This window comes from Periplaneta americana, chromosome 15 (genome assembly GCF_040183065.1).
Source record: "Periplaneta americana isolate PAMFEO1 chromosome 15, P.americana_PAMFEO1_priV1, whole genome shotgun sequence".
Taxonomy (NCBI): Eukaryota; Metazoa; Arthropoda; class Insecta; order Blattodea; family Blattidae; genus Periplaneta; species Periplaneta americana.
The window spans coordinates 143101149-143126461 of NC_091131.1; the positions used below are offsets into that span (position 1 = coordinate 143101149).

The following is a 25313-nucleotide window of genomic DNA, read 5'->3' on the forward strand; positions in this document are numbered from 1 at the left end:
TTAAACATCTCAATAGTCAACAAGCACTTTGATGGCAAAAATCTGTGATCTCTGACCCCTTAAGTAACTGAAATTTTTTCCATAAACTTGTAGGTACTGAAACATTCTAGAAAAGTAGTAATTAGTTAAAAAAAACATGTAACTGCTACGAAATAACCAAAAATACTTGGTTCCATATGGGACAGACATATAGTTCCGTACGGGATACTTGTGAATTAGGAGTCTTCTTTGAGAGGTTTTTTGTGTTTTGGAGGTAATAATGTAATTTTAATATAACAAATATTTATTTTTATCAATTTTACATGCATTTTATGGGACAGCAATGCGCAATTAGAGGAAATTTTGTCAAGAAACGGTCAGATTGATCTGCTGAATTTAACCATAAGAAGTTATATGTTAATGATTATGTATTATACTGTACATTAAACTGCAAGTTTATTTCAATTTAAGAACCTTCAGTTAAATTTATAATACAATATGTCAGCTCCTTTTCTAACAATATCAGAATCATTTAGATTCTTCTAATCTGAGACACTTTGACAATGCTTTGAAATGAAGAGGATTCCTCATCTAGCTTAAAATGTTTGTCATTTTTGGCCATCTGGTTTTAAATAAAAAGTACTTTAATATCTTTATTTTCAACTTTGCCATTATATATATAGCTAGTCAGTGCTGTCATGGTAATTTTTTCCTTGACCATATGCCCCATCCCTTGTTTTTTTTCCTTGAAATATATTTTACTCTCCTCTCTTTATCTTTCCGGCTGTCATTTAATGATTTTATTAGTATTAAAGAAGGAGTAAAGAAATTGTTTTGCTTTACATTTTAATTGTACAACAAGCTTGAATTAAAGAATACACCTGTAGCACCACCGTAGATGCACACTTGTCTTGATGAATCTTGGAGTTTGTATTTGCAGCCCTTCTTGTTTTTCGACCATTATTTTATATAATTCTGGATTCCAGTGCTGCAGAGGTGGACAATTTTTGTTTATGAACATCAAACAAAATACATTAGGAACAGCAAGAGATGATCAAAGATCTGTACATGTACAGATCTCCACATACAAAACTTAGGCACCCATATGCTGTATGCCTCCGTACAGACAAAATTTTCTTTTCCCCATACAATTAATTAAAAAAAAAATTGTAGGTTCTCATATGATGTATGACCCCGTATGACCTCCACCATGACAGCACTGCATATAGTATGATATTTATGCTTTAGTCCCTTATCACTTGTCAATTCAACTTCAATGAACTTTCTAGGATTTAAATCTTCCAGATTCATGGGATGTTTTAGGTTGTGATGGCTTTGTTCTAGAGGAGACATATTTTCACATTCATCTGAAGACTTATATCTCTAGCTATAGCGTCTGATTCTGAGTCATTTGCTGTAAGTGACGAGTCAGAGTAAATCTCGTAATATAGGCATCTTAGAGTGGTTAATGTGGTTAATTCTTTAAAGATGCTGTGTCTACACATTTCTCAGTGGAACTGTTATGGCAACAAGAACGCTTTCACAGTCATTGTAAAAACCAGTGACTTCGCTGAATTTTGGAAATCACTGCTACTTTTTCCCATTGTTTGTTCTTGAGCTCTTCATATAGACTATGAAACAAATTCAAATGTTCTACATAAAACACCAATAATCAACAATACAGCAACCTCGAGTTCTGTTTGAAATTGTCCCGTACAGAACTGGCCCGTACGGAATTGTCCCATTCGGAACCTTATTTCCTTTAAAAATACCTTATTAAAAACCTAATTAAAATTAGTGACGTTATGAGAGCGGTACTTACTTAACTTCTATAAAAGATTGTGCACCTATCTTCTTTCATTAACATGGAAAACAAACTTTTATATCTTTTCTAGTTCCGTACAGGACAAGAAGATGGCTATCTTTATACATTGTCACAATAATTGTAGGAAATAACAAAACACAAAACCACACTGTTCACCATGTACCTAATAGGTTCTACCAATAAGAAGTAGCAAGCATACCATCTTAAGGAAACTGATTTGGCTATATCAATAGTGAGAATATAGGGATACAAATTTATATTTCAAGAACAAGATTACTACATTGTTTTGAGACCTTAAGAAATGGGAGTAGAAATACAAATAAATAAATATATTTTTGGAATCTGGCAATTTACACTATTCAGAAGCTCCCTTCATCAAAATAAATTTTATTATCACAAATTTAATTTTTACCACTTAGGCTGATTTATCTTGGAATGGCTGACCTATCATAAAAGTTATCTTTTTCTTGGTTTTGCAGAATGCTTATTGGACGTTGCGGCAATTTAAACTTGACCCTTATATCCCAAAATACAACTCAAAGTGGAAATGTCTTTATAAATAATACTGATTTGTGAGGTCTGTCCTGCAAAAGAATTGTACGTTTTTTTACCAAACAAAATTGCTGTGAAGGGTTTGCTAGAACGCTTTTGTATACATTTTATTATTGAAGAATTCTTTAGGTCGAAATTGAAAGAAGAAAAATGTATGTACTTTTTAAAGAAAGATATTTTGAAGAGAGTTAAAAAATAGGGCAACTCAGCTGGACTATACATAAGCGAAGCAATATTTATTGGCACCATATTGTTAGTAACAAAATATGTTATATATATTGGCATCGTATTGTTATAAATCTGTCATGATAATAATTTCCCATCTAAAAGTCAATCTCCCTCTCTACTTCATTCCCTCATAAACACAAGTTAATTCTGTTGTTATGATTACATATACATACTGAGAATTTCAACCATTAGAAAAACGGGTTTTCCTTCAAATTTGAGAATGCCTTTCTCCCATCGTAGGCCTATATCTTATCCAATACAAAACAGAGTTTATGTTCTCTTAAACATGATAGATCACTTTTCTCAGATTATTAAACTTCGGGGGAGGGGGAAACTGAAAGGTGAATCTTAGGGTATGTTACAGTTTCATGTCTCATAAAGTTTTTTTATCAACAAAAGAAAATTTTAACGCTAGAAATAAGCGGGGTGGTACAAATTGCGATATCTTATAGCTAATTCGAGAGACAAATTTCACTGCACTCATCAATGTCACTTGTTTTATTTTTAAATACATTAGGCCTGAATAAAATGCCAAGGTGTTGTATGCCTGACTGCAAATTCAATTACCACAAAGGAACTTATTGGCGATATTTACTTTTCCTTCTGGTGAAGTAACAAAAAACAGGAGTAAGATTAAGAAAATAGTATTTAAAATTAGCTTACCCGTGTATCCATATGCATTTGTAAATTTACATTGCGCTAAATCATTGTAATTCTCTACTGTAAAATAAATAACTTTGATTTGTTATTTCACTCTTTTTAAAGTCTTAATCTGTGTGTCCTTTACGTGACATTTGATTTTCGCTTTCTATCTCATTCCTAAAAAATTAAAGCATAACCATTCATTTTACACGGTTGTTTGTACTTTTATTACAATTTTTTTTTTTTGTTTTCTTTTGCATGATATTTATTCTTTATTTATTGTCAGTTAGTAGATAAAAGTCTTTTGACATGTATATTCTTTGACTCGCTGAGTCTCCTCTAGGAATTAGTAAAGCGGAAATAAATATTAATATAAATTTAAAGTTTAAAAATATGGATTTCATAATAAGAAATTCCCAGTAACTAACAACAATGTTAATTCGTTTAAGGTGGAAAATTATTGGTCATGAATAGACCTAACATGTCAGATGGCGCCAAACTTGCTACACTTACTACTCCGTGTGGCCGCTTCCATTTAACTCATTGTGGTCTATAATTCCAGCTACATTTGTCGCAGAAAACTTGCTACAAATGTAGCTGCACGTGTAGCCACCCATGTCGCTACATGTGGCCACCCAACAGCAGTAAATGTCGCAGAAAAAATGGACCCGGACCCATTTGAGTTGCGACACGACCTTGGGATGCGCCAAACTTGCTACATTTACTGCTCCGTGTGGCCGCTTCCATTTAACTCAATGCGGTCTATAATTCCAACTACATTTGTCGCAGAAAACTTGCTACAAATGTAGCTGCACGTGTAGCCACCCATGTCGCTACGTGTGGCCACCCAACAGCAGTAAATGTCGCAGAAAAAATGGACCCGGACCCATTCGAGTTGCGACACGACCTTGGGATGCGCCAAACTTGCTACATTTACTGCTCCGTGTGGCCGCTTCCATTTAACTCAATGCTGCCTATAATTCCAGCTACATTTGTCGCAGAAAACTTGCTACAAATGTAGCTCGTGTGGCCATACCCTTAGTATCATAGTATGAACATATGCCACTTATGACTTGTGAAAAATTCGCTTTTTTCAGTTTTACACTTCATCTATTCATAAATTAGTGTAGTTTTATATTTAATTTGTAGATTGAAGTTAACAATGTCAGAAGAACTGGCAGTGGTGGAGGAAAGTCATTAAAAATTACTGCAGTTGAAGAATTGCTGTTAGATTATTAGGTAAAAATTCTGCAAATGTTGCTGGTCTAGGATAGAAAGACCTGCTGGGATTAGAAAATAATCAACATTCCAATTTGTAGAGCAATTTTTACGCTATTTGTAGCTTTGCTGATAATGCATGACTTCTATTTGTTTGTCTTGTTATGACAGGTCCCACTATATTTAAAAAACTCTTCAAGCTTTTCAGCACTTTATCTAAACCGTTCATTATAAATTTAAACAATGCTTCCATAAAGGAATAATAAATTATTGTTCTTTCTCGATATAGTTTTAGATCTTCTCACAACAACTTCATCACTTCAATCACAATCAGTAAACCGCAATTAAAAAAAATAACTACAATAGTTTGTTTTGATTACACTGTTCTGCATTTCAGAACTTATTTTCTGTTGTTTTCAATCTGATAGGCGATTCTAAACGGATTTTTTGTGCTGAATTCGAAAATAATCTCAATTTTCCCCATCATGTCAGGTTTTCAGACAATTCATGAATAACTAGAAATGAAGTTGTAGCTGTGTGAAAAGTCATAAAAATTATTTTCAACAAGAATTTTGTGAGAAAAACTAGGCCACAATTTGCTATTTGTCACTAATTAATCATTAATTAATATTAATTAACTAGAGGGCCCGGGTTCAAATCCTAGTTCGGGACAACAGGGTTACCATGAGAAAAATTTCTATAGGAGGACATGGAATCTAAAATAAAAGGACATTGCTGAAAAAAGGATGACTTTTTAAAAATTGGTATGAATAAAATTAATTAAAGATAAAAACAATGGCTCGCCTTAGTCAGTTTTCTCACTAGTTGCTGTATCAGTATTACATCTGCACCCTACTTATCGGTTGGAGCCCACTTTGTGCACAAGAGCCTGAAGGGACCAACTTATATCTTGTAACAACTATGGAACTGTTCACAGGATATGTCCTTGAAATTATATTTCACCATGATGATATCTCTGACTGTCTCCGTTAGCATGCGATTTCGTTCTTTTGTCCCTTGAGCAGATATTAGGGAAAATACTCTCTCAGCACTCCCATTGTGACTTGGGATAGAGAAATAGAATTGACATATTTTTAAGATTCTGAGAAAGTTTCAGTGTTCGTAGAACTATTGGAATTGAAGAATTTGCACCATTGCTTATCTAAATTTAAATCTTTGTCCAAATTAACTTGATTGGCTTATCTTTGTACATTGCAGAATAAAATTGATAAAATAGCTTAAAACCATAAGTAGTAACGTTTTTAGAGGGTAAGAATTCAATGCATGTCAATAGATCATCAAATTTTATGTTTTTTACTAGCCGTACCCGTGCGCTCCGCTGCACCCGTTAGAAATAAATATAAAGTAATTACATAATTAAAATAGGACGTTTGATCCAGGGAACATTCGTGTTTGATAGAAGGATAAATCGTTTAATATGTTACTTAATTTAAATTGCATCCAAATAATTAAAATGCGATCATTTTGGTCTAGAGACACTCATTTGGTGCAATGACAATTCCTTTAACCTGTTTCTTAATTTTTATTACATGCAACCATAGTTTAATGAAGATTGACATCATTTAGATTTAATGTGTATATTTTATTTTACTTGTTATAGGTTTCCATTGAATTATGGTAATAACTTAATTTTAACCCTTGTTTTCTACGTATTCAGTAAATGGCGCTTGGCCCACTATGGTTGTGAACCCTTCAAATAACTTAAATTATATTATATAATATTACATATTATATTATATTATATCAGAAATTACTGTAATAACATTATAGCATTATGTCCAGCTAGAGAAACTACACTTTCCAATGGTGAAATAATAATTAATTATACAAATCGGTTAATTTAGCTTCCGATATTACTTCATACAAACCAGAAACATTCTCTGTAGGCTATCTTTCATAGCTTTCGATTGTTGCTGTCCAATGCCCCTTATAGACGAAGTCATTTGTTTTTTAATTCATTACACGGCCTTAGATGGCAGTTATTTTAATTTTAAAACTCATTTATCTCATTAAATATCAATCTTATCAAAATTTTTCATGGAATAAAACTTATCGCAAATTATGTTTAAAGAAACTTTTGTTATGTAACATTTTTCACAAAAATCAATAATAAGTGAGATATTTCGATTTATTTAATTCAGGCCCCCTTATAACTCCCCTTTTAAATAATGAATTTTGAATGTCATATAGCCTAAAATCTAAGTTACAAAGAACTTAATTTATATTCCAATTTTCATCGAAATCCATTCAGCCGTTATCGCGTGAAAAGGTAACAAACATACAGACAGACATACAAACAAAAATTTCAAAAAAGCGATTTTCGGTTTCAGGGTAGTTAATTATATACAGTATGTTAGGACCAATTATTTTTGGGAAATCGAAAATTACCAGAAAAATTTCGACTACAGATTTATTATTAGTATAGATAATTATAAGCACTTTCATAACCTTACCTCAATATTGCACTTCAAATTTTGTCCTTCTTGACCTCCTTGCATGTTGTGCAGAGCAGTCCCTTTTTAACATCCAGCAATAGTCCGCAATGTTTCCATTATGAAGCAAAACACGTTTAAGACTTTTCTGAGAAGAATTTATGGAGAACCTCCACTCTTTGGAATTATAGTTTATGTTATGAAATTTTAAGACGGCAAGGATGTCTTGGAAATACACTAAATTTTCTTCTTCAGCAAAAAAAGGGACAAGTTCCTTCTGACGATGCCAGTACCATGAAAAATATGTACCTTCAGCCAATACGTTTTTTTCATTAGCCTAGAACCTAATAGTTCTGCTGATTCTTTAGGCAAATTTAAATCCCTCACTAAATAATTAAGCTCACTTTGATTAAAACATCTATCATCACCAGTATTGCCTGGTTCATAAGTATGATCCACTGGAGATTCAGTTTCAGTGCTTCTGGATCCAGATGGCAGTGTATCTGGTTCAGGGGGTAGCGGAACGGGAATATCAGGACCATGAGGTACAGCCCGAATGGCAGAGGGAACGTTAGGATATAGAATATCTTTCTTGTTTTTAGCAGTATATCCAGCTATCTTAACTGTACAAAAATAACAGTTTTCTCCATGATTTGTAGGTTCCCTCCAAATCATAGGGATATCAAAGGGCAATGATTTCCTTTTTCCATTTTTCCAACTCCTCAACTCTTCAACACAACTACGACATTCTTTATGGGGACATCAGGATTTGTCCTGGTCTCCTAACTTAATGCCAAAATATTGGAAGTAAGTATTCTTTACAAAAGTTGTTATATTCTGTCTCTGTTTTACTAACGTATATGACCCACATATATAGCAAAACAAATTTGGATCATTTACACAACCACGTCGACATTTCTATGACACAACACTATTATGTTGTACTCTCGCAGAAAAATGAGAACTCGCACACTTCACTTTTACATGACAACCAACAACACAAAACTGAACCTCTAATTTTAAAACAACTTTTAAAAGGGGGTAGGTTTATTATCTCAGTAAGGAAATCTGTAACCTCATAAGCTGCATTGCACTTCCATAAATAAATAAATAAATAAATAAATAAATAAATAAATAAATATATATATATATATATATATATATATATATATATATATATATATATATACAGGGACCCTATGTCATTTCTGTAATTCATTGTTAGTTTTAATAGCAATCTCTAAGAGTAAATATTTTCTTCATAATTTTTTATGACCTGAGACACTAAACATTTCAACTTCCTGTTTATAGAGAACGTTGGGTGCAGACAGATAAAAATTCTCCAAGAATAAACAACGGATGTCTTAACCTCGGTTCATTTTAAGGGGAAGGGTACAATTTTGTACATCCCCTAAGGGCGGATACAGTCAGTAGATTTTAATAAATGAATCACTTATTTATGAAAGGCCCGTTGTCCAAAAACATATTTTTGTGGGAAATTAAAAAAAACTGTTTATTGAAAATACTAAATATTTTAAAAAATCTGAAAACATGATATGTTATACTACAAAATAAAGGGAACATGTTAAGGAAATTTTCAGTTATTATCATCAAAATTGTCTAGCATACAGCTTTTTGAAAAGGCTGGACAAAGGGCCTTTCTTAAATAAACACATTTTTTCCATTCTTCAATGAAACATTTATTACAAAAATAAGAAGAAAACATGAGATGTAGGCCTGTGTTTCCTTTTTTCTCTCTTTTTTCTTTTTTTTTTTTTTTACCCCTTCCCTTCTGTGTTTCCTCCACTTGCCTCCTACTTTGCTTTTTGACCATGAAGATGTGAGAGTGCGGAACAATTCACTTTTGTCTTTGGGAATGTCGGGCAAAAGCGATTTCAGGTCACGAACTTTGTCCTATGTAACTGGTTGACAATCAGTGTAAGCTTTTTGGTTTGGCAAAGCTATTTCTACTCCAAATGCAAATAGAAAGTGTTTGGTTTGTAATCCTCCGATGTAAGGTAGTGCCTCTATGTATTCATTTCTTTTTTTGTCCAGATGAACTCGTGGTATGTTGATATTGCAAAGGCTTCTGTTTCCTTTCTTAGAATTCTTCAATCTGTGAACTTGGCTTTCTTCTGATACAGGAGATTTCTTATACATAGTGGAGCACCAAGTTTGGAAGTCCAAGATGTCTTCAGTTTTAACAAGCCTAACACGAAATTTGTGACTTGCACTTGCAATAATTTCTCTCACATCTCTGACTGTATAATGTCTAGACTGTGCTTCACCATGCCAAAATCCCTGTCATTTGGCAGGTATGAATGTCCATGTATTGATAGTCTGTACACATCTCTTGAAAAGCGACCCGCATGCACAAGTGTCATCAAGAAACAAATCATGGAATGATTTTTGTTTTGCTTTGCTGCTTTATCACTGTAAATAAACAGCTCATCGATGTTGCTTGACACTTCTTCCCTCACATATGTGAGGAAGAAAGTGCACACATCACTACTCCCTTTCCTTGCAATGCCTTCCGTGTATAAAAAAATAGGCCTCACCAGACTTAACATTGTGAATAGAAAATACATTCAGTGTCAGCGGCCTTAAGTAAAGCACCTGCTGGATTGGAATATGAGGCCGATATATATTCTGCATATAATTAGTGGTCAAACATAAAACATTGTCTTTATCTTTGCAGTATTCCTTTATTTGCTTCGTTGGTCTTGTTGGTGCAGTTGGTATAGCGCTGGCCTTCTATACCCGAGGTTGAGGGTTCGATCCCAGGCCAGGTTGATGTCATTTAAATGCTTAAATGCGACAGGCTCATGTCAGTAAATTTACTGGCGTGTGAAAGAACTCCTGCATGAAAAATTCCAGCATACCGGCGACGCTGATATAACCTCGGCAGTTGCAAGCATCGTTAAATAAGACATAACATTTTTCATTTGCTTCAGTGTTGCATACGAGTAAAATTAATTGCTCCTCCTTTTGTGAACAATTAGTTGAGCTTCTGCCACTCTCTTAGAAGTTTCATTAAGAGTGAAGCTCCTCGCATTCACAGTATGTATCTATCTGCGCTCTACCAAACCTGTAGTCAAAATGCTCTTTAAAAATGTTATAGTAAAAACTATATTTTACAGAACAATCAGAATATTTCTCCTTAAAAAGAGTTTACATTTTTAATGCCGAACTCTCCATCAAGGTAGTGTACTTCCTTGGATGAATAATGACTTGTTTTCAAGGGAAAACTTTCAATGTGATCTTTTCTTGCATCACTGTAGTGATTGGAATAGTCTTCTGGTTCTGTTGTTTGCCTCTGTTGTCCTTTGGGGATTTATCCAATAAAATGAGTTTTTGTAACCTTCTCATCAATAGCTAACAGATTCATGAATGCGTTTTTACATACTTCCAATTTCCGTTTACCAACTATTACAACCCAAGTTTATTTATGAAAGGTCTTTACTACAGGACATAGGGCCATTTGTAAATAAACAGTTATTACGAAACCCCATATTACACACTCAATGAGTTGGACACATGGCCTTTCTTGCCTGTATGAAGCGCCTTGGTATAAAGATTTCATCCATACAATAAAATGAAAATGCCTATTTTGTGGACAAAGGGCCTTTCTTAAATAAGCGATTCAAATATCAAATACAAACATAATAAAATATATTATGATACATTTTAAGTAATTAAGTTTAAATTATAAGCTGTCGTGCCTTTTTAACAAACGACAAGCACACTGTAACATCACTATATTACGAAAAATATTGAAAACATAAAATTTTGAATTGTAAAAAATTCTGACGTGGTACGCGAAAACGGATTTCATTTTTGCAATCAGTGTGAAATTGTCAATCAGAAACGCTCGTTTATTTCAAAACAACAAAATCCATGCAGAACGGTGTTACCTGAGAAAGGTTGTCACTAGTAACTGATAATATAGAAATCAACAGCCTATAGAATACCAGTATAATCAACTACATTAGCATTTTGAGAAACAGAGTCACTTATCAACTGGTGAAATTGACCAATACTACTAGTCTGTGAAGTGGCTAAGCAGAATCCGTGGATAGTGCAATCGGCTAGTCGGCTGCCATTGTTATTCCATTTCAACGTGGTTGGAATAGGTATATTTAAATTAGAACTCAATTCAGGCCAGTGTCCGCGGCCCTTAAAATTAAAGTTATTCGATTCTGATTTAGGCTGCATTCATTCCCTATAGGGTAAACATTGGTAATTTCGTGATAATTTCATGAAAATTAATTTAAAATGCAAATGCATAAATATATCCTTATTCCGATGTTTTCATCTAAAAGACGATAATTTGTTGTACAAATCTGGACACATAAAAGATTGGACACGTTCTTGAACAAGTGCCAAAAACCAGTTTTGCAACTTAAGCTAAAAGGTTGGTTATTTCGCGATAACCATGGTAATTTCGTGATATTACATTGATAATTTCGTGAGAGGTAGAAGAATTGTGGAAAAATTCATTAAAGTCAAATGAAATTCTCATTTATTGTTACAAGCCTTCAAACATAGTAATTCTGGCTAATATTCATAGCAAGAAAACATAGAAATACATATCAACACATAATAAGAATGAAATCAAAGTAAAAATTTAAATTGAAAAGGGATCTTCTTTGCCCTGATAGGGAGAACACTTTTATTATGGACTTTACTATAGCCTATTTTACTACGGTAACTCCAAAAGTAATGCATAACATTTGTTTAAAAATTATATTAATTAATACTGAACTGCCCCCCATAGAGGGTAGCCCTTATGGGCCTAGTATATCCTCAAAAAAATTATTATACATATGTAAACATAGGTATTAAATTAAAAAAAAAAAGAAAAGGGAAACAAAGAAAAGGGCGTGAAACATTACAATTGCTATTAATGTGGCACCATGTGATTAATTAGGATTTGGCAGGATTTTTTAAACACAGTTATCACAATGTCATCCCTCAAAGATGTTGGCAGAACAAATTTCCGTCGAAATTCTTCGAAAAAAGCTGGTATAGTCCCTCAAGCACCCATGAGCAAGCCGAATACCTCATCGTGAATTAAGGCATATTGCAGCTTGAAATAGTTGACTGTAGGCTCATAGATCGACTTCTTCTCAAGGTGGACCTCAGCTGACTGATGACATCCTACTTCAGAACGTATCGTGGGGTCCACAATGATGCCCTGTTTAGTGTCAGCATTGTACAACTTTGCTATTTTCACAGAATGTAGATACATCCTTCAGGAACAAGATGTCACTTTTCCACATAATCCCCATCCCTTTCAACTGCCTTACATAACCTAGGAACGAGGGCCTGTAGACCAGCACGGTAAAAGTCTGGACCGACACATCTGAGCCACTCTTTAGCAGCGTGCACAAGGAAGTCATCTTCTAACCTCATTCCACAAAGGGATCCTTCAGTTTACCAAAGATATGGTAATCGCATGGTGCCAGTTCAGGACTGTAAGGCGGGTTTTCAGTGTTGTCTATCCGAATTTTCTGATCTGGTCTGTGGTCTTGTGACTGACATATTATGGCTGTACATTGTCGTGCAATAGCAGAATATCCTGCTTCTCCTGATGTAGTCGAACACGACTCAGTCGAGCTTGAAGTTTCTTGAGAGTTGCCACATACGCGTCAGAATTAATGGTGGTTCCGTGTGGCATGATGTCCACAAGCAAGAGCCCTTCTGAATCGAAAAAACTGTAGCCATAACTTTTCCTGCTGAAGGTGCACTTTTGAATTTCTATTTCTTTGGTGAATTTGCATGATGCCACTCCATTGTCTGCCTCCGTCTCCGGTCCAAAATGGTGGAGCCATGTTTCATCTTCTGTCACAATTCTTGCAAGTAAGTCATCTAGCACTTATCATTGGCACTTAGCATGATAACAAATCAAACAGAAGGTACACTGAACCCATTGCGTCGCGTCCCCCTTTTCTTTTTTGTTATCACATCTTATCTTCAGATTTCTAAAATTCGTATTGTAATACAATTTTTAAAATAGTATAAAATGTAACGCTTAAAGGCCTCCCCACACCGACGCGAAATATTCGCACCGGTGGCGAATGTTTTGCTTCGCAAAGTTGCCACTGCCTCAGTGTACATTGCGGTATATGAGTGCCCCCACACTGACGCGAAAGTATCGCCGGATGGCTGCGAATCTGCAGCATTGAAATTTAGATTTGCCGCCTGCGCGGTTTTTTTTTGCTGCCGCCGCGAATTTTTGGTAGTGTTCTGTGAGAAATTGTAAGGAAACATCCAGTTTTATACAATTTATTCTAGAGGATTACAAGTAAGTAAGGAAAAAAGGGCAATATGAGTTGCAATCCAACTGGAATTTAATGAAAGTGGTAAGTTATTCACATCTTTAACGTATCTTAAGAGAAAAATTCTAGCCTACATACCGGTACGGCCTGTCTATAAGGAATGATTTCATATTCGCATCTTTGTTGCCTTTTATCAGTCCTTCAGTATATCATAGCATTGCTTAGTACAGAAATATATTTCTAGAGAATCTACCTATATGAACTTTGCGTCATTTAACATCTTACTAAGGTTTAATAGTTCAAAGTTAATAATTTTCTTAGTTTAGGAAAGGTTTCATTCTTGAAAGCAAACATATAAGCCTATATTTATTAGCAATTTTGTCAAAATTAATCTCATTCATATTTTATTCCTATGAAATACTCTAGGAACTTTTGTATTAGCTAGTACAGAAGAGTTGTTTCAATAAACATAAATAGGCCTATTAATTGTTTTCATTAAACCTTACGGATTCGAGCTGTATCTCCTAACATTAGTACTCACGTTTGGTGTCACTACAACTCAATGAATAATAATCAATGTTCTGGACTTAGGCTAATATTTTTATTTTATTATGCGATATTTGTCTACATAATGTTAAAATAACCGACTGACACCCCGGATGCTATGTTGTATGCACCAAGAAGATTGCGAGTTTAGGAGTACTTAAAGCCCAGTGGGAAGCTTACCTTCAGCACTTAAATATTTGTCAAAGACTTTTACACTTTGACAACCCTCATGTAGCAGCCACTCGAAATCTTCCAAACGAAATTGAACATTGCATCAAACAATTACCAATTACCTTCGATTGCTCTGAACGTATTTCTTCTCAAAAACTAAAAAGCATTGTGTGAAGATTCTTTTCATCAATGGAGCAAATTGAAAAGTAAAGGTTTGAGAGTTGTTTTCTATTCTCACTGGAAGAAAGGTAATTCGTGGATCTCAACCAAAAAGGGACTTTCGAGCAGTCAGTGGACGCAAGCCATTAAGATGAACTGTAATACAATACCTGTACGTACTCTCCCCGGTAGAACTCTTGACTCAACCCGTTGCAGAAGATGCGACGAGCAAGAAACGCTTCCTCACGTCTTGGGTTTCTGCCATCATGGAGAATTGCTCCGAATCAACAGACATAATACGGTTCGTTCTCTCATCGCAGCTTATATCCGTCAGAATGCTTCCTATGAGGTTTATGAGGAGGTTGGTTTGCGTCTCTTCTGATGGCTCTACTAGACGGGCTGATATCATCATAATTGATCGGCAGAAGGATAAGGGTGTCATTCTTGATCCCACAATCCATTTTGAGATGCATGAGCAACAGCCACAAGAGGTGTGTCATGAAAAACAAGTCACATATGAGCCTTGTTGTCAGCATCTTGGAGCACAATACCACATTACACATTGGACAGTTTTTGGGCTCATGTTCGGTGCCCATGGCACGATCCCACGTGAAACTTTAAATCAACTTAAACAATACAAAATTTCTGATGCAACGATTGATGCCATAGGATCTCACGTGTTAAAATCATCCTTAGCTATAATTAGTAATCATTTGTACCCAACAAAATTTTTATTGTAAATGATTTCCTACGTTTTCTTATCTTAATGTTTTTTTCTTTTTCTTTCCAAGTGTCACAAAATTGTTTTGTTTACTTATTATTCTTTATGAATTGATTAGTAGGCCGATCTATTGAACCCTTATTTAGGGCGGCTTTTGTTTCTACAAATTATCATACAATATTATAGGATTGTTGTTTAGTCAATTTTCCGAAGAAAAGTCTGAACCTCACAAATGATACCAAGAAGGCACCACTTATGAGGCAACTAGGCCAAGAGATAATGGAGTAGGGTGGCCAGTTCCTTTCCCCCTCCATTTCATACATCGCCAAAAAAATTAGCAAAAATCTACACCTAGCAGATACTGCTTGACACTACACTTATACATAAACAGGATAATTTTATCAATTATACGCGAATATCACTACTTGTGGGACAAATCCCTCTCAGATTTTAGACTTAGCATCATCTCTTGTCTTCCTTCTCTTAATGGATGCATTATAACAGAATCAAAGAAAAGGTAGAAAAGAAGAGACGAAGTAGAGTCTCTTCTGTTTTCGAGATTTTGTTACGCACTTAACACACGTGTATTGTAAACTATTTTTGCACGATCATATATTTAGAACTGCAAATACTGTATGAATTTTATGATACTTTTTGCGTTGAGAGCGCATTTTAGTGAATGTAGCCATTATACATTCAAGGGAGTATCAGTTTGCTAAAAAGTTTAATAAAAGTCAGTATGGTTTTCTTTTTGTATCTAATGATAAAAAAACATGAAAAATATGTTACTGAGGGGGTTTAGACGTATTATATTACATTATAATAGAAACGCGGACAATTAAAATATAATAATTGTTTTCAAATGTTGTTGTTGTTGTTTTCTAATGCCAGACGTTTGACAATAAAGTCATTTGACCTCTTGCACTCCAATATTTTTCAAAGATATATCATGGCCAGCCACTGAAGCACAGATTTTGAGGTGTTCCGAATTCATTTCTTGGTTTGAGTTGCACAATGGGCAGTTAGGGGACTGATATATTCCAATTCTATGCAGGTGTTTGGCCAAACAATCATGGCCTGTTGCCAATCTAAATGCAGCTACAGACAATTTTCGTGGTAAATCGGGAATTAACTGTGTATTTTGATGCAGAGAGTTCCATTTTTTCCCTTGGGATTGAGTTATCAAATTTTGTTTGTTGAAGTTCTAAGTATGTAGATTTAATAAATTTTTTCACAGAGTAATATGTAGATTTAGTAACAGGTCTGTAAGTAGCAGTGCTGCCCTTCTTTGCTAAAGCATCCGCATTCTCGTTTCCCAGGATTCCACAATGGGATAGTATCCATTGGAATACAATTCTTTTGAGTGATATTAATTGAGAGAGCATTTTAGTTATTTCTGTTGTTTGAGATGAAAGTGTGTGTTTAGAGACTATTGATAGAATAGCTGCTTTGGAGTCTGACAATATAACTGCATTTTTAAATTTATTGATGTGGCATAGAAGATTCCTGAGACTTTCACTTATTGCAATGATTTCTCCATCAAAACTTGTTGTTCCATACCCAAGAGATCTATAAAGTGAGAAGAGACAGCACGTAACACCTGCACCGGCACCTTGTTCTCTGGAGATCAAGGATCCGTCAGTGTATAAATGAAGCCAGTTTTGTGGAGGGTACCTAATATTAATTGTCTCTAAAGACAATTGTTTTAGTATTTCAGTGTTTACTTCTGATTTTAGTATTTCTTCTGTTAAATTTAGATTATATTCTATATTTAATAGAGTTAAAGAGTTTGGTTTAATTTGTAGGTTTTCTTTTAAATTCGGGATATTGATTTTCTGTTTTAATTCTTGAACATTGGATATGAAACTTTTTTTGAGTTTTCAATCTACAGAGAGGACTGTATGAATGCCAATTGTTTCCTGGTAATCTAATAAGTTTTTCATATTGAATCAGTGCTTTTTCTTCTATTGTCATTTTGATGCTGTTAATATTAGTGAGGAATCTCATAGAATCTATTGGAGTTGTTTTGATTCCACCAGTAATGAGTCTGAGAGCTTGGTTTTGAACATATTCTATTTCGTTTATGAAAGGTGAAGTAATTAAAATTTCTCTGCAGTATGTCAGCACTGGCTGTATAAACATTTTGTATGTAGTGTTCAAAGTATTCCTAGAGCACCCCCATTTCTTTCCTGCTATTCTTTTTAGAAGGGAGAATCTTTTACGAGCTTTTTCAGAAATGTATTTCAAATGGTTGCTCCATGTTAACTTACTATCGAAAATAACTCCAAGATATTTGGATTCATAAGTCCTAGGAAGGTGTTGGTCATTGTATTGGATATTGAATTCTCTTTCTTTTTTACCAAGTGAAAATATTTGGTAGTTACTTTTGCTTAAATTGAGTGTCATCAAATTTGATGTATTCCATTCATGTAGTTGATTTAGAGCTTTAAGAGCAGAATTTTGAATTTGGTCTCTATGTCTGTAAGATCCGGAAGTCCACAAAACTATATCATCTGCAAATAGTGCTGTTTTCATGTTTGATTCCTCTAATAGGGAGGGTAAGTCATTTATATAAATATTGACTAAAGTTGTGCTGAGGACAGCGCCCTGAGGTAGACCTCGATATGTTTGTCTGTAACTAGAAAGTGAGTTATTGAATTTAGTGGCAATGAATCTTTGACTAAGGAATTCTGATATCTATCTGAACATATTGCTGGAGATACCTAATTTCTGGAGTTTTAGTAATAATTTATTTCTCCAAACAGAGTCATATGCTAACTGAAAGTCAATAAATTATATTGCCAAGGTATCTTCTTTCATGTTAAAACTATCTTTTATTTCTTGGCCAAGGCGTATGACTTGTTCATTGGTAGAGTGTAGTTGTCGAAAGCCGGCTTGTCTTGGTGATAAAAGATTTTGGGATTCTAAATACCAAGTTAATCTGTTGGAGATCATGGACTCCATGGTTTTTGCTATCATGCTTAACAGTGCTATTGGTTGATAACTATTAACATCATGAGCAGGTTTTCCTTTTTTGTGAATTGGTACAATGATTGCTTTTTTCCAAGCTGCAGGAATTGAGGTGTTCAATGATAAATTGAAAATGGATAGAAGTACAGACTTGGCTTTTTCCCCCAGATGTTTAAAAAATTCGGAATGAATGTTGTCGGGGCTAGGAGATTTCTTGGTTTTTAAATTTTGTATAGCTATATTTAATTCTTTGGAAGTAAAATTTTGATGAAATATTTCAGGTTTTGTACTAGTAATATTGTTTTTATTATTTTTATGTAATTTTCTTTTGATAAATTTGTCAGTTTTTTTGATATTGGGATGTAATCTGTGAGAGTTTGAGTAGTGTTTATTAAATGCGTTTGCTATATCTCTACTATCTGTTAGTGTTTTGTTATTATGAATAATAGGTTGGCTAGTATTTTCCTGTGTATTGGAAATATTCTTCAGAAATTTATATGTTTTAGCGCTATCGGTTCTGTAATTAATATTTTCTATAAATTTATTAAAACTGTTCTTTTTTGTTGTTATGATTGCTTTTTTAAGAATGGCAGTCTTCTTCCTCCAATCTTGAGTATCTTCTGGTGTTTAGCTATGTTCTGCTTTGGTTCTTGCTTTATCTCTATCTTGTTTCAATAAATTCAGGTTTTCTGTCCAGAATGGGGTGTATTTTTTTGGTTTGCCGTGGAATGTGCTTTTTTGCAATTTTAAGAAGAGATTCACAGAAATATTTGTTCAATCTATCTGAGTTTGTATTTTCCATTAGTGGTGTGTTGAGCTTGAGGCATTTGTCGAGTTCTGTTGTAAATAGTTTCCAATTCACTTTCTTAAAGTTCCATGTTGTTTTGTTATTGTAGGGTTCTTTTCTTTGGTTTTGGTGGAGATGGATAGAAGCGATGATGACTCCATGGCCAGATCCAGGGTCTTCAATTATTTTTTTCTTGGGTTTCGTGATGGATATCTGATGTTACTAGTAATAAGTCTGGATTTGTACCAGAACCAGAATAATGGATGAAAGTAGGGGGATCTTCTTTTCTGTAGACAAGTTCTGCGGTTGTAATATTTAGGAGGTCCATGATCATTTTTCCAGGTTGGTTTACATTATCGTAGCCCCAAAGTTGGGAGTGGACGTTAAAGTGAAATGTTTCAAATGTGAATGTATTGATTTCACGACACTAAAATGATTTATATCGTGTTAGGAGTTTGTTGAACATACTCTTATCAATTCCTAGAAAATTGCTAAATGACCGAGAATCTTCCAATGTCATCTCTCTGAGTAAAAAAGGTAAAGGTATCCCCGTAGCATGCCATGAAGGCACTTGGGGGGCATGGAGGTAGAGCCCCATGCTTTCCATGACCTCGGCACTAGAATGAGGTGGTGTGGTCGGCACCACGCTCTGACCGCCTTTTACCCCCGGGAAAGACCCGGTACTCAATTTTATAGAAGGCTGAGTGAACCTTGGGGCCGTTCTGAAAGTTTGGCAACGAGAAAAAATCCTGTCACCACCTGGGATCGAACCCCGGACCTTCCAGTCCGTAGCCAGCTGCTCTACCAACTGAGCTACCCGGCCGCCCATCTCTCTGAGTAGGAATAAAAAATATATTACAAATAAAGGATCTTTTATTTCATTTCACTATTTTCAATTATTTATATGTCCTGGGATGGTAATTCATGTTATGAGGGATTCTCTGAATATTCGTTTCATAGATAATTTATCTTTTCAGATATTCAGATATCTTTAACTTCTTGTTTCTGATGCACTTTTGTATTTTTCTACGTGGACTTCACTTTCTCACCCGCACATCTTTCTTTTTTCTATGTGTTCTCTCCTCCAGAGCTCTAAGTTCTTTGACAATGTTTGCAACTGCAAGCACAACATCTAAGGCTAAATACTAGGTATCATCTTTCGCCATTTTGATTCTTTTCTTTTAATAAATAATTTAATTAAATGTATTCTAATATTTCAGTTACATTTATTTTAATATTGTAACTACATTTATTTTAATATTGTGATTACATTTATTTTAATTGCATTATTTATATTTTAATTACATTTATTTTAATATTTATTGTTACATTTCAAGACACATGCAAGTAATTAAACAATTTAAGTGATGGAAGTATTTTGTAAGTGGATTTGAAATCAGAGCAAAGATTTCTGTATTAGCAGACAAGAGGTTGTCTTGAGTTCTTCGCCAAGTAAAAAATACTCTTTTCTTTAACTTGCCGTAACTTGAAAACCAGTAAAGATTTTGAATAGCGGCAACTTTTAAAAGTAATTTCCATTCTTTCTCAACATTTCATTCGCTTTGACCCTCCCTTCTAACGTGAAAAATAAAAAAAGTTTACCGCTAACGACTTCTGAAGGTCTAAATGTCTATTTTGAACAGATCACTTCCAAATTTGTACCTTTCTATTCCCCCGCGTTATAAAAACAATTTCGATTTCAAAATTTGTTCCATGCTTTCCTCAGACATTGACCTGCCAATCATAAAAATAACAGTGCCATTGATTGACTATCATAGGAGCTACGACATGATATTCCTCTGCATACGCGAAATTTGGTGTCTGTCAGCACTGCGAATATTTCGCGTCGGTGTGGGGTAACGTGCGAATTTCGTTGCCACTGTATACGCGAAATATTCGTCACTGCCACGGCTGCGAATATTTCGCGTTGGTGTGGGGAGGCCTTAATGCTCAACAAAATTTCGCCTCAAAGAGCTAAGATTTCTATCAGTAAAGCTAAGCGTATATGGCGACTACAGTTGTACCTAAAATTCCAAAAACATTTCCTAAAATTTCATTAAGATATAATAAATCATTGTACCAAATATCATAATCTTACCTTTAGTAAGAAGCCTGTAATGTAATTACAAACATCCACAAAATTTGTAACCCTGAGAAGTCGACGCTAACTTGTTCTCTTCATACATAAAAACTCACTGAAGCAGCTACAATAGTCACACAAAGAGTAGCTGTATGTTTATGGAAACCGGACAACATAATGCAATCCCTTGGCGGAAATTTAAATCTCGTAACTCCATTGGTTAGTTCACGAAAGAGCAAAGAAAAAGTATCACGAAATAACTACTCCCACGAAATTACCAACGTTTACCCTACAACTGTATACAGCAAATAGCGTGCGCTGGAATAAAAAATAGCTGATTTGTCGGGATTTCCGGCGCAAAGGATTGCGGTACTCTGAATATCCACGGACTTCTTGTACAGACTTCAATTCTTACTGGTAGCGAATAGGGCATTTATTCAGTGACGTCATTCAGCCAGTTCTCACCAGTCCCCCAAGTCACTTGTTCAGTTTGTCACAGATCGGAGAACCTGTTGTTAAATGTTTGAAGTTGAAACAAATTATGTTCTTGACAGAAACGAAGAACATTAATTTATAACATTTTAACACGAAATTCTCTAGAATTTTAATATGATAGTAAACATAATAATATCATATTATTAAATAGTTGTTTCTTATCCAAGTGTGCAGACAGTCAGAACAGGAATACAGTATCGACGTCCCAGTTCGAAAGTGAAACAACTCAAATTTTAAATTTTTGAGAAACTTGGCATTTTGAAGCTTTAAGTAGCTGTAAAAATTCAGATGATAGTTTAACTTAATCCAAATTTAAATCATGTTTTATATATGCTGTAAGTTTCAAATTAGAGTGTGTTAATTGGAATTGTCACACCAACATGAAGCTTTGAATTACAGATGTATATATTATTCTTACTGATTATTGTGGTTTTCAGTGGTTCAAATGATACAATATAATAATCATAGTTTTATGTCTCTCCTGAACATTTTGGTAAAATCACATACGTGATACTAGATCTAGGTCATCGATATGCTAATTTGGGGCTATATGACACAAACACTGAAAATATGCTACATTGCATGCTCAGTAGTCTATTATATACAGGAACGCTTGAAATATGCAAAAATACGTACAATTAATTTTGAATATTCGTCATTACAGTCGTTAAAAACAGAAAAAAATATTTTGTATAATGCACAGTAAAATTTACAGTTCCATATGAATGCTTTCCCTATCAATATGTCATTCAGTGAAAGCCAGTGATTGCAATGACACAGGCTTAATGATCAACTGCTAATGACTTCGGGTCTTTCTTAATTATAATCTCCACCGAAGCCAGGAATCGACGATCAGTCATACAGAATAGCTGTACGTAACGATCCCAACAGTATGTTTTTTCTCTTCTCTCCTTCCTTCCACCTGAAGACGAAGGGAGAACCACCCTTCGAAACGTTGTGTCTTAATTTTTTTATTGTGACAACCAGCAATGGAAAAAGTCCAAACCCCTCACCTAAACCTTAACGATCAAGTTTGTTTTGCTCCTTGTAGCCTATTACCCAGAGGCCATTCGAGCTCCCATAGCAGCATCCATGGGTGCCATACCAGCTCCAACGCCAGCACAATCATTCCAAAAAGAAGAAGCAGAAAACGAGGAAGATTCTATTTTTGCACTGTCATTCGTGAAAGAAGATGAGAGAAGTGCGAAGGGTGGCTGCTGTCCCTGTTTAAAAAATGTATTTCGTAGGCTTCGTCGTCTTTTTAGACTTAAGTATGTCCAAGAGCCAGTTTCAGATAGATCGCTCTCGCATATTTCCTTCCCCACTTGTTCATAGTTAAGCAATTCTGTTACAGTAATAGTACATTATATGCAGTCCTTAATGTCACCAACCATTAAAACTTTCGTTTTGTTTGGCGGCCTTTTTCTTCACGTGCTAAAAATATGTCTGAATCTCACGCTCCATCCCTTGGCTCCACTCAATGTGGCGATAATTAAGCTCGTGTGGTCGCATTTTCCATTTAATTCTTTTGTATACCAATAGGCACATCACACTTAGAAATGTTTGGAGATGTAATATTATGAATTAGTCATTTTTATGGCCATGCAATAGGAAAGGAGTGTACTTTTTTTCTTGGTGGATATTTTTTTCACACTTCCGTCTCGAGAAATCTCTTTCCCTCTAGCTGGCACTAGAGTGCACTGAAATTAATGTGTGAATGGCAGCAGACTTTCTGCAAGCTAAGCTCATGCATTTGCTTTGTTTTCTTCAATGGAGTTAGTAATTACGAGCGTTCTAGAATGTTTAAAGATTATGTGGTACTTTGCCTGAAACTAGATTAACAACTCCGTCCTAGCTCGCCGTTTAATAAGGAACTATGATAAAAAGTTCGAAATATTTTTTGTGTAAACTCAATGTCAGGAGGTAAAATCATTACCACTTAACCAAGCCGAACAATCGAGTGCTCAGATTAACAAGGTTCTATCTACTGTTTTGTAAATTTTACCAGAGAGAATTTCTAAAGTTTGTTTAGAAGTAAAATGAAAATGGGAAACATTTCTAATCATCACTCTGGTCTGTTAACTTCGTAATGACTTGTTTATTATTTCGGGGACTTAAAATGTCCGGAATAATATTTTTTTTATATAGTACTGAGTTGAAGACTAGATGTGCGTGTATGATTAACTTTAGTATGCGCTTAACTTTTGATTCCCTTTCAAACTTCACTTTTATGATTTAGTTATTGTTAATAGTTTGATGACGTACATATTGTCTACTTATTTAATATTCTCCTATTTATCCTGTTCATCACATTAGCTAACAATCAGTTTATTACGACGATGTAAACTCAGAATTACATTGCATTTTAGGTGGACAAGAAGACAGCGGGACATCGAGCAGCCACGACAAGGCCAAGAGAACATCAAGCATATTCACATCGTCGAGCATGACCAATCACTATGAAGGTACAGTAATTGTTTACATTCTGTGGTGTTGTCGCTATCATCTATGAACAACTTCGATTTTTACTGTAAATAAAAGAATAAGGATAAATTAATTTCATTCTTTAAGCGAAATTTAAAAATTACTCATACTTTAATTTAATTTAATTTAATTTAATTTAATTTATTCTCTTTAAGGCTATATGTACGTTAGAAGTACTTTATTATGCGATTAAACTTTTGATTCCTTTTCAAGCTTCACTTTTATGGTTTACTTATTGTAAAAGTTAGATGACATACATATTGTTCACTTAAAATGCTACCTATTTATCATGTTCATTAGATTAGCTAACAATCAATTTATTACGACAATTTAAAATCAGAATTATGTTGCATTTCAGATGTGTCCAGACGGATACACGAGGAGCTTATGTATGAAGCCAACGCGATGTCGAGCGGTCAATATCTGGACAGAAAAGCAAGCACGATGACTTTGAGCAGTGAAGAAGGTAGGCTACTGTAATTTTATTGTTTACATCCTGAAGTGGTGGCGCTTTCAGCTACGCACAATTTCGATTGCTGGTAGCGAAGAGCAGATTTATCGAGTAGTGCCATTCAGTCAGTTGGCCCAAACCACTTGTTAAATTTGTCGCAGTTCATAGAATCTGCTATTAAATATTTGAATTGAGTTCTTTATAGAAAGGAAGAACATTAATTTAACACGCAATTCTCTAGCTTTTAATATGGTAGTAAATATAATGCTGAAATGCGTGTTATTATTCGGTTGAGAAGCTTTTGTCATCTAGTCTGCTGTCAAAAAATCTCTTCTTCTGCTGCTTCTTCTTCTTCTTCTTCTTCTTCGTGTTTTAGGATAAGTCCTGTATTTTTCAACTTTGCTGTCTTAATCCGATGTTGGTGTCCAACTTTCCTTCCACCGTTTAGGGGGTCATCCCAAAGGTCTTGGGGTGTCCAACTTTCCTTTCATTGCGATTTTCGGGAGTCGGTCTTCCATCATCCTTAATACATGTTCCCGCCACCCTTTTCTTCTGGTCTTGATCCATTTTGTCACGTCCTGCACTCCACATTTTTCCCTAATCTCATCATTCGTCTGCCTGTCGTATAACATAACGCCAGTAATACTTCGTAATGTCCTCATTTCTGTTGTTGTCATCATTTTCGCAGTTTTTTTTTTTTTTTTGTTTCTGCTCGAGTTTCAGTTGCATATGTTAATACTGGCCTTATATACGTTTTATATATTCTGATCTTGCTTTCTATGTTCATGTATTTATTTTTCCAAATTACATCTCTTAGATATCCTGATATTATGTTTGCTTTAATATTCTGTTCTTTTACTTCTTCCTCCAAATTTTTATTGCTTGTTATTTTTGTTCCTAAGTAACTGAAACTCATTACTTGTTCTATGGGTTTATCATATACTGCAAGTTTACATCCGAGTGGCTGCCTTGAGATAGTTTGTGATTTTGTTTTATTTTCTGATATCACCATGTTAAATCTTTCTGCTGTTGTTTGAAATTTATATAGCAATCTCTGTAGGTTATCTTCGTTATCTGCTAAAAGGATCATATCATCAGCATAACATATTATTTTAATGTCTTTATTCCCTAATCTGTAGCCCCTAGTTCCTGCTTTAGTTTCCTTTATTATTTCGTCCATGATCACACTGAACAGAATAGGGCTAAGGCTGTCACCCTGTCTCACTCCTGTTACTATAGGTACCTTATCAGTTAGGTGGTTATTTACCTTT

At 34.6% G+C, this 25313-nt stretch overlaps 1 protein-coding gene across 1 annotated transcript in view; it reads left to right on the forward strand.

Annotated features, from left to right (window-relative positions):
* The window catches only part of LOC138715424 (uncharacterized), a 131677-nt gene that overhangs the window by 62677 nt on the left and 43687 nt on the right, over window positions 1-25313 (forward strand). Inside the window, exons 5-6 of the mRNA XM_069848319.1 lie at window positions 23477-23572; window positions 23950-24057. Coding sequence (XP_069704420.1) covers window positions 23554-23572; window positions 23950-24057 — 127 coding nt within the window. The 5' untranslated portion in view covers window positions 23477-23553. The remainder of the gene's footprint in view (window positions 1-23476; window positions 23573-23949; window positions 24058-25313) is intronic.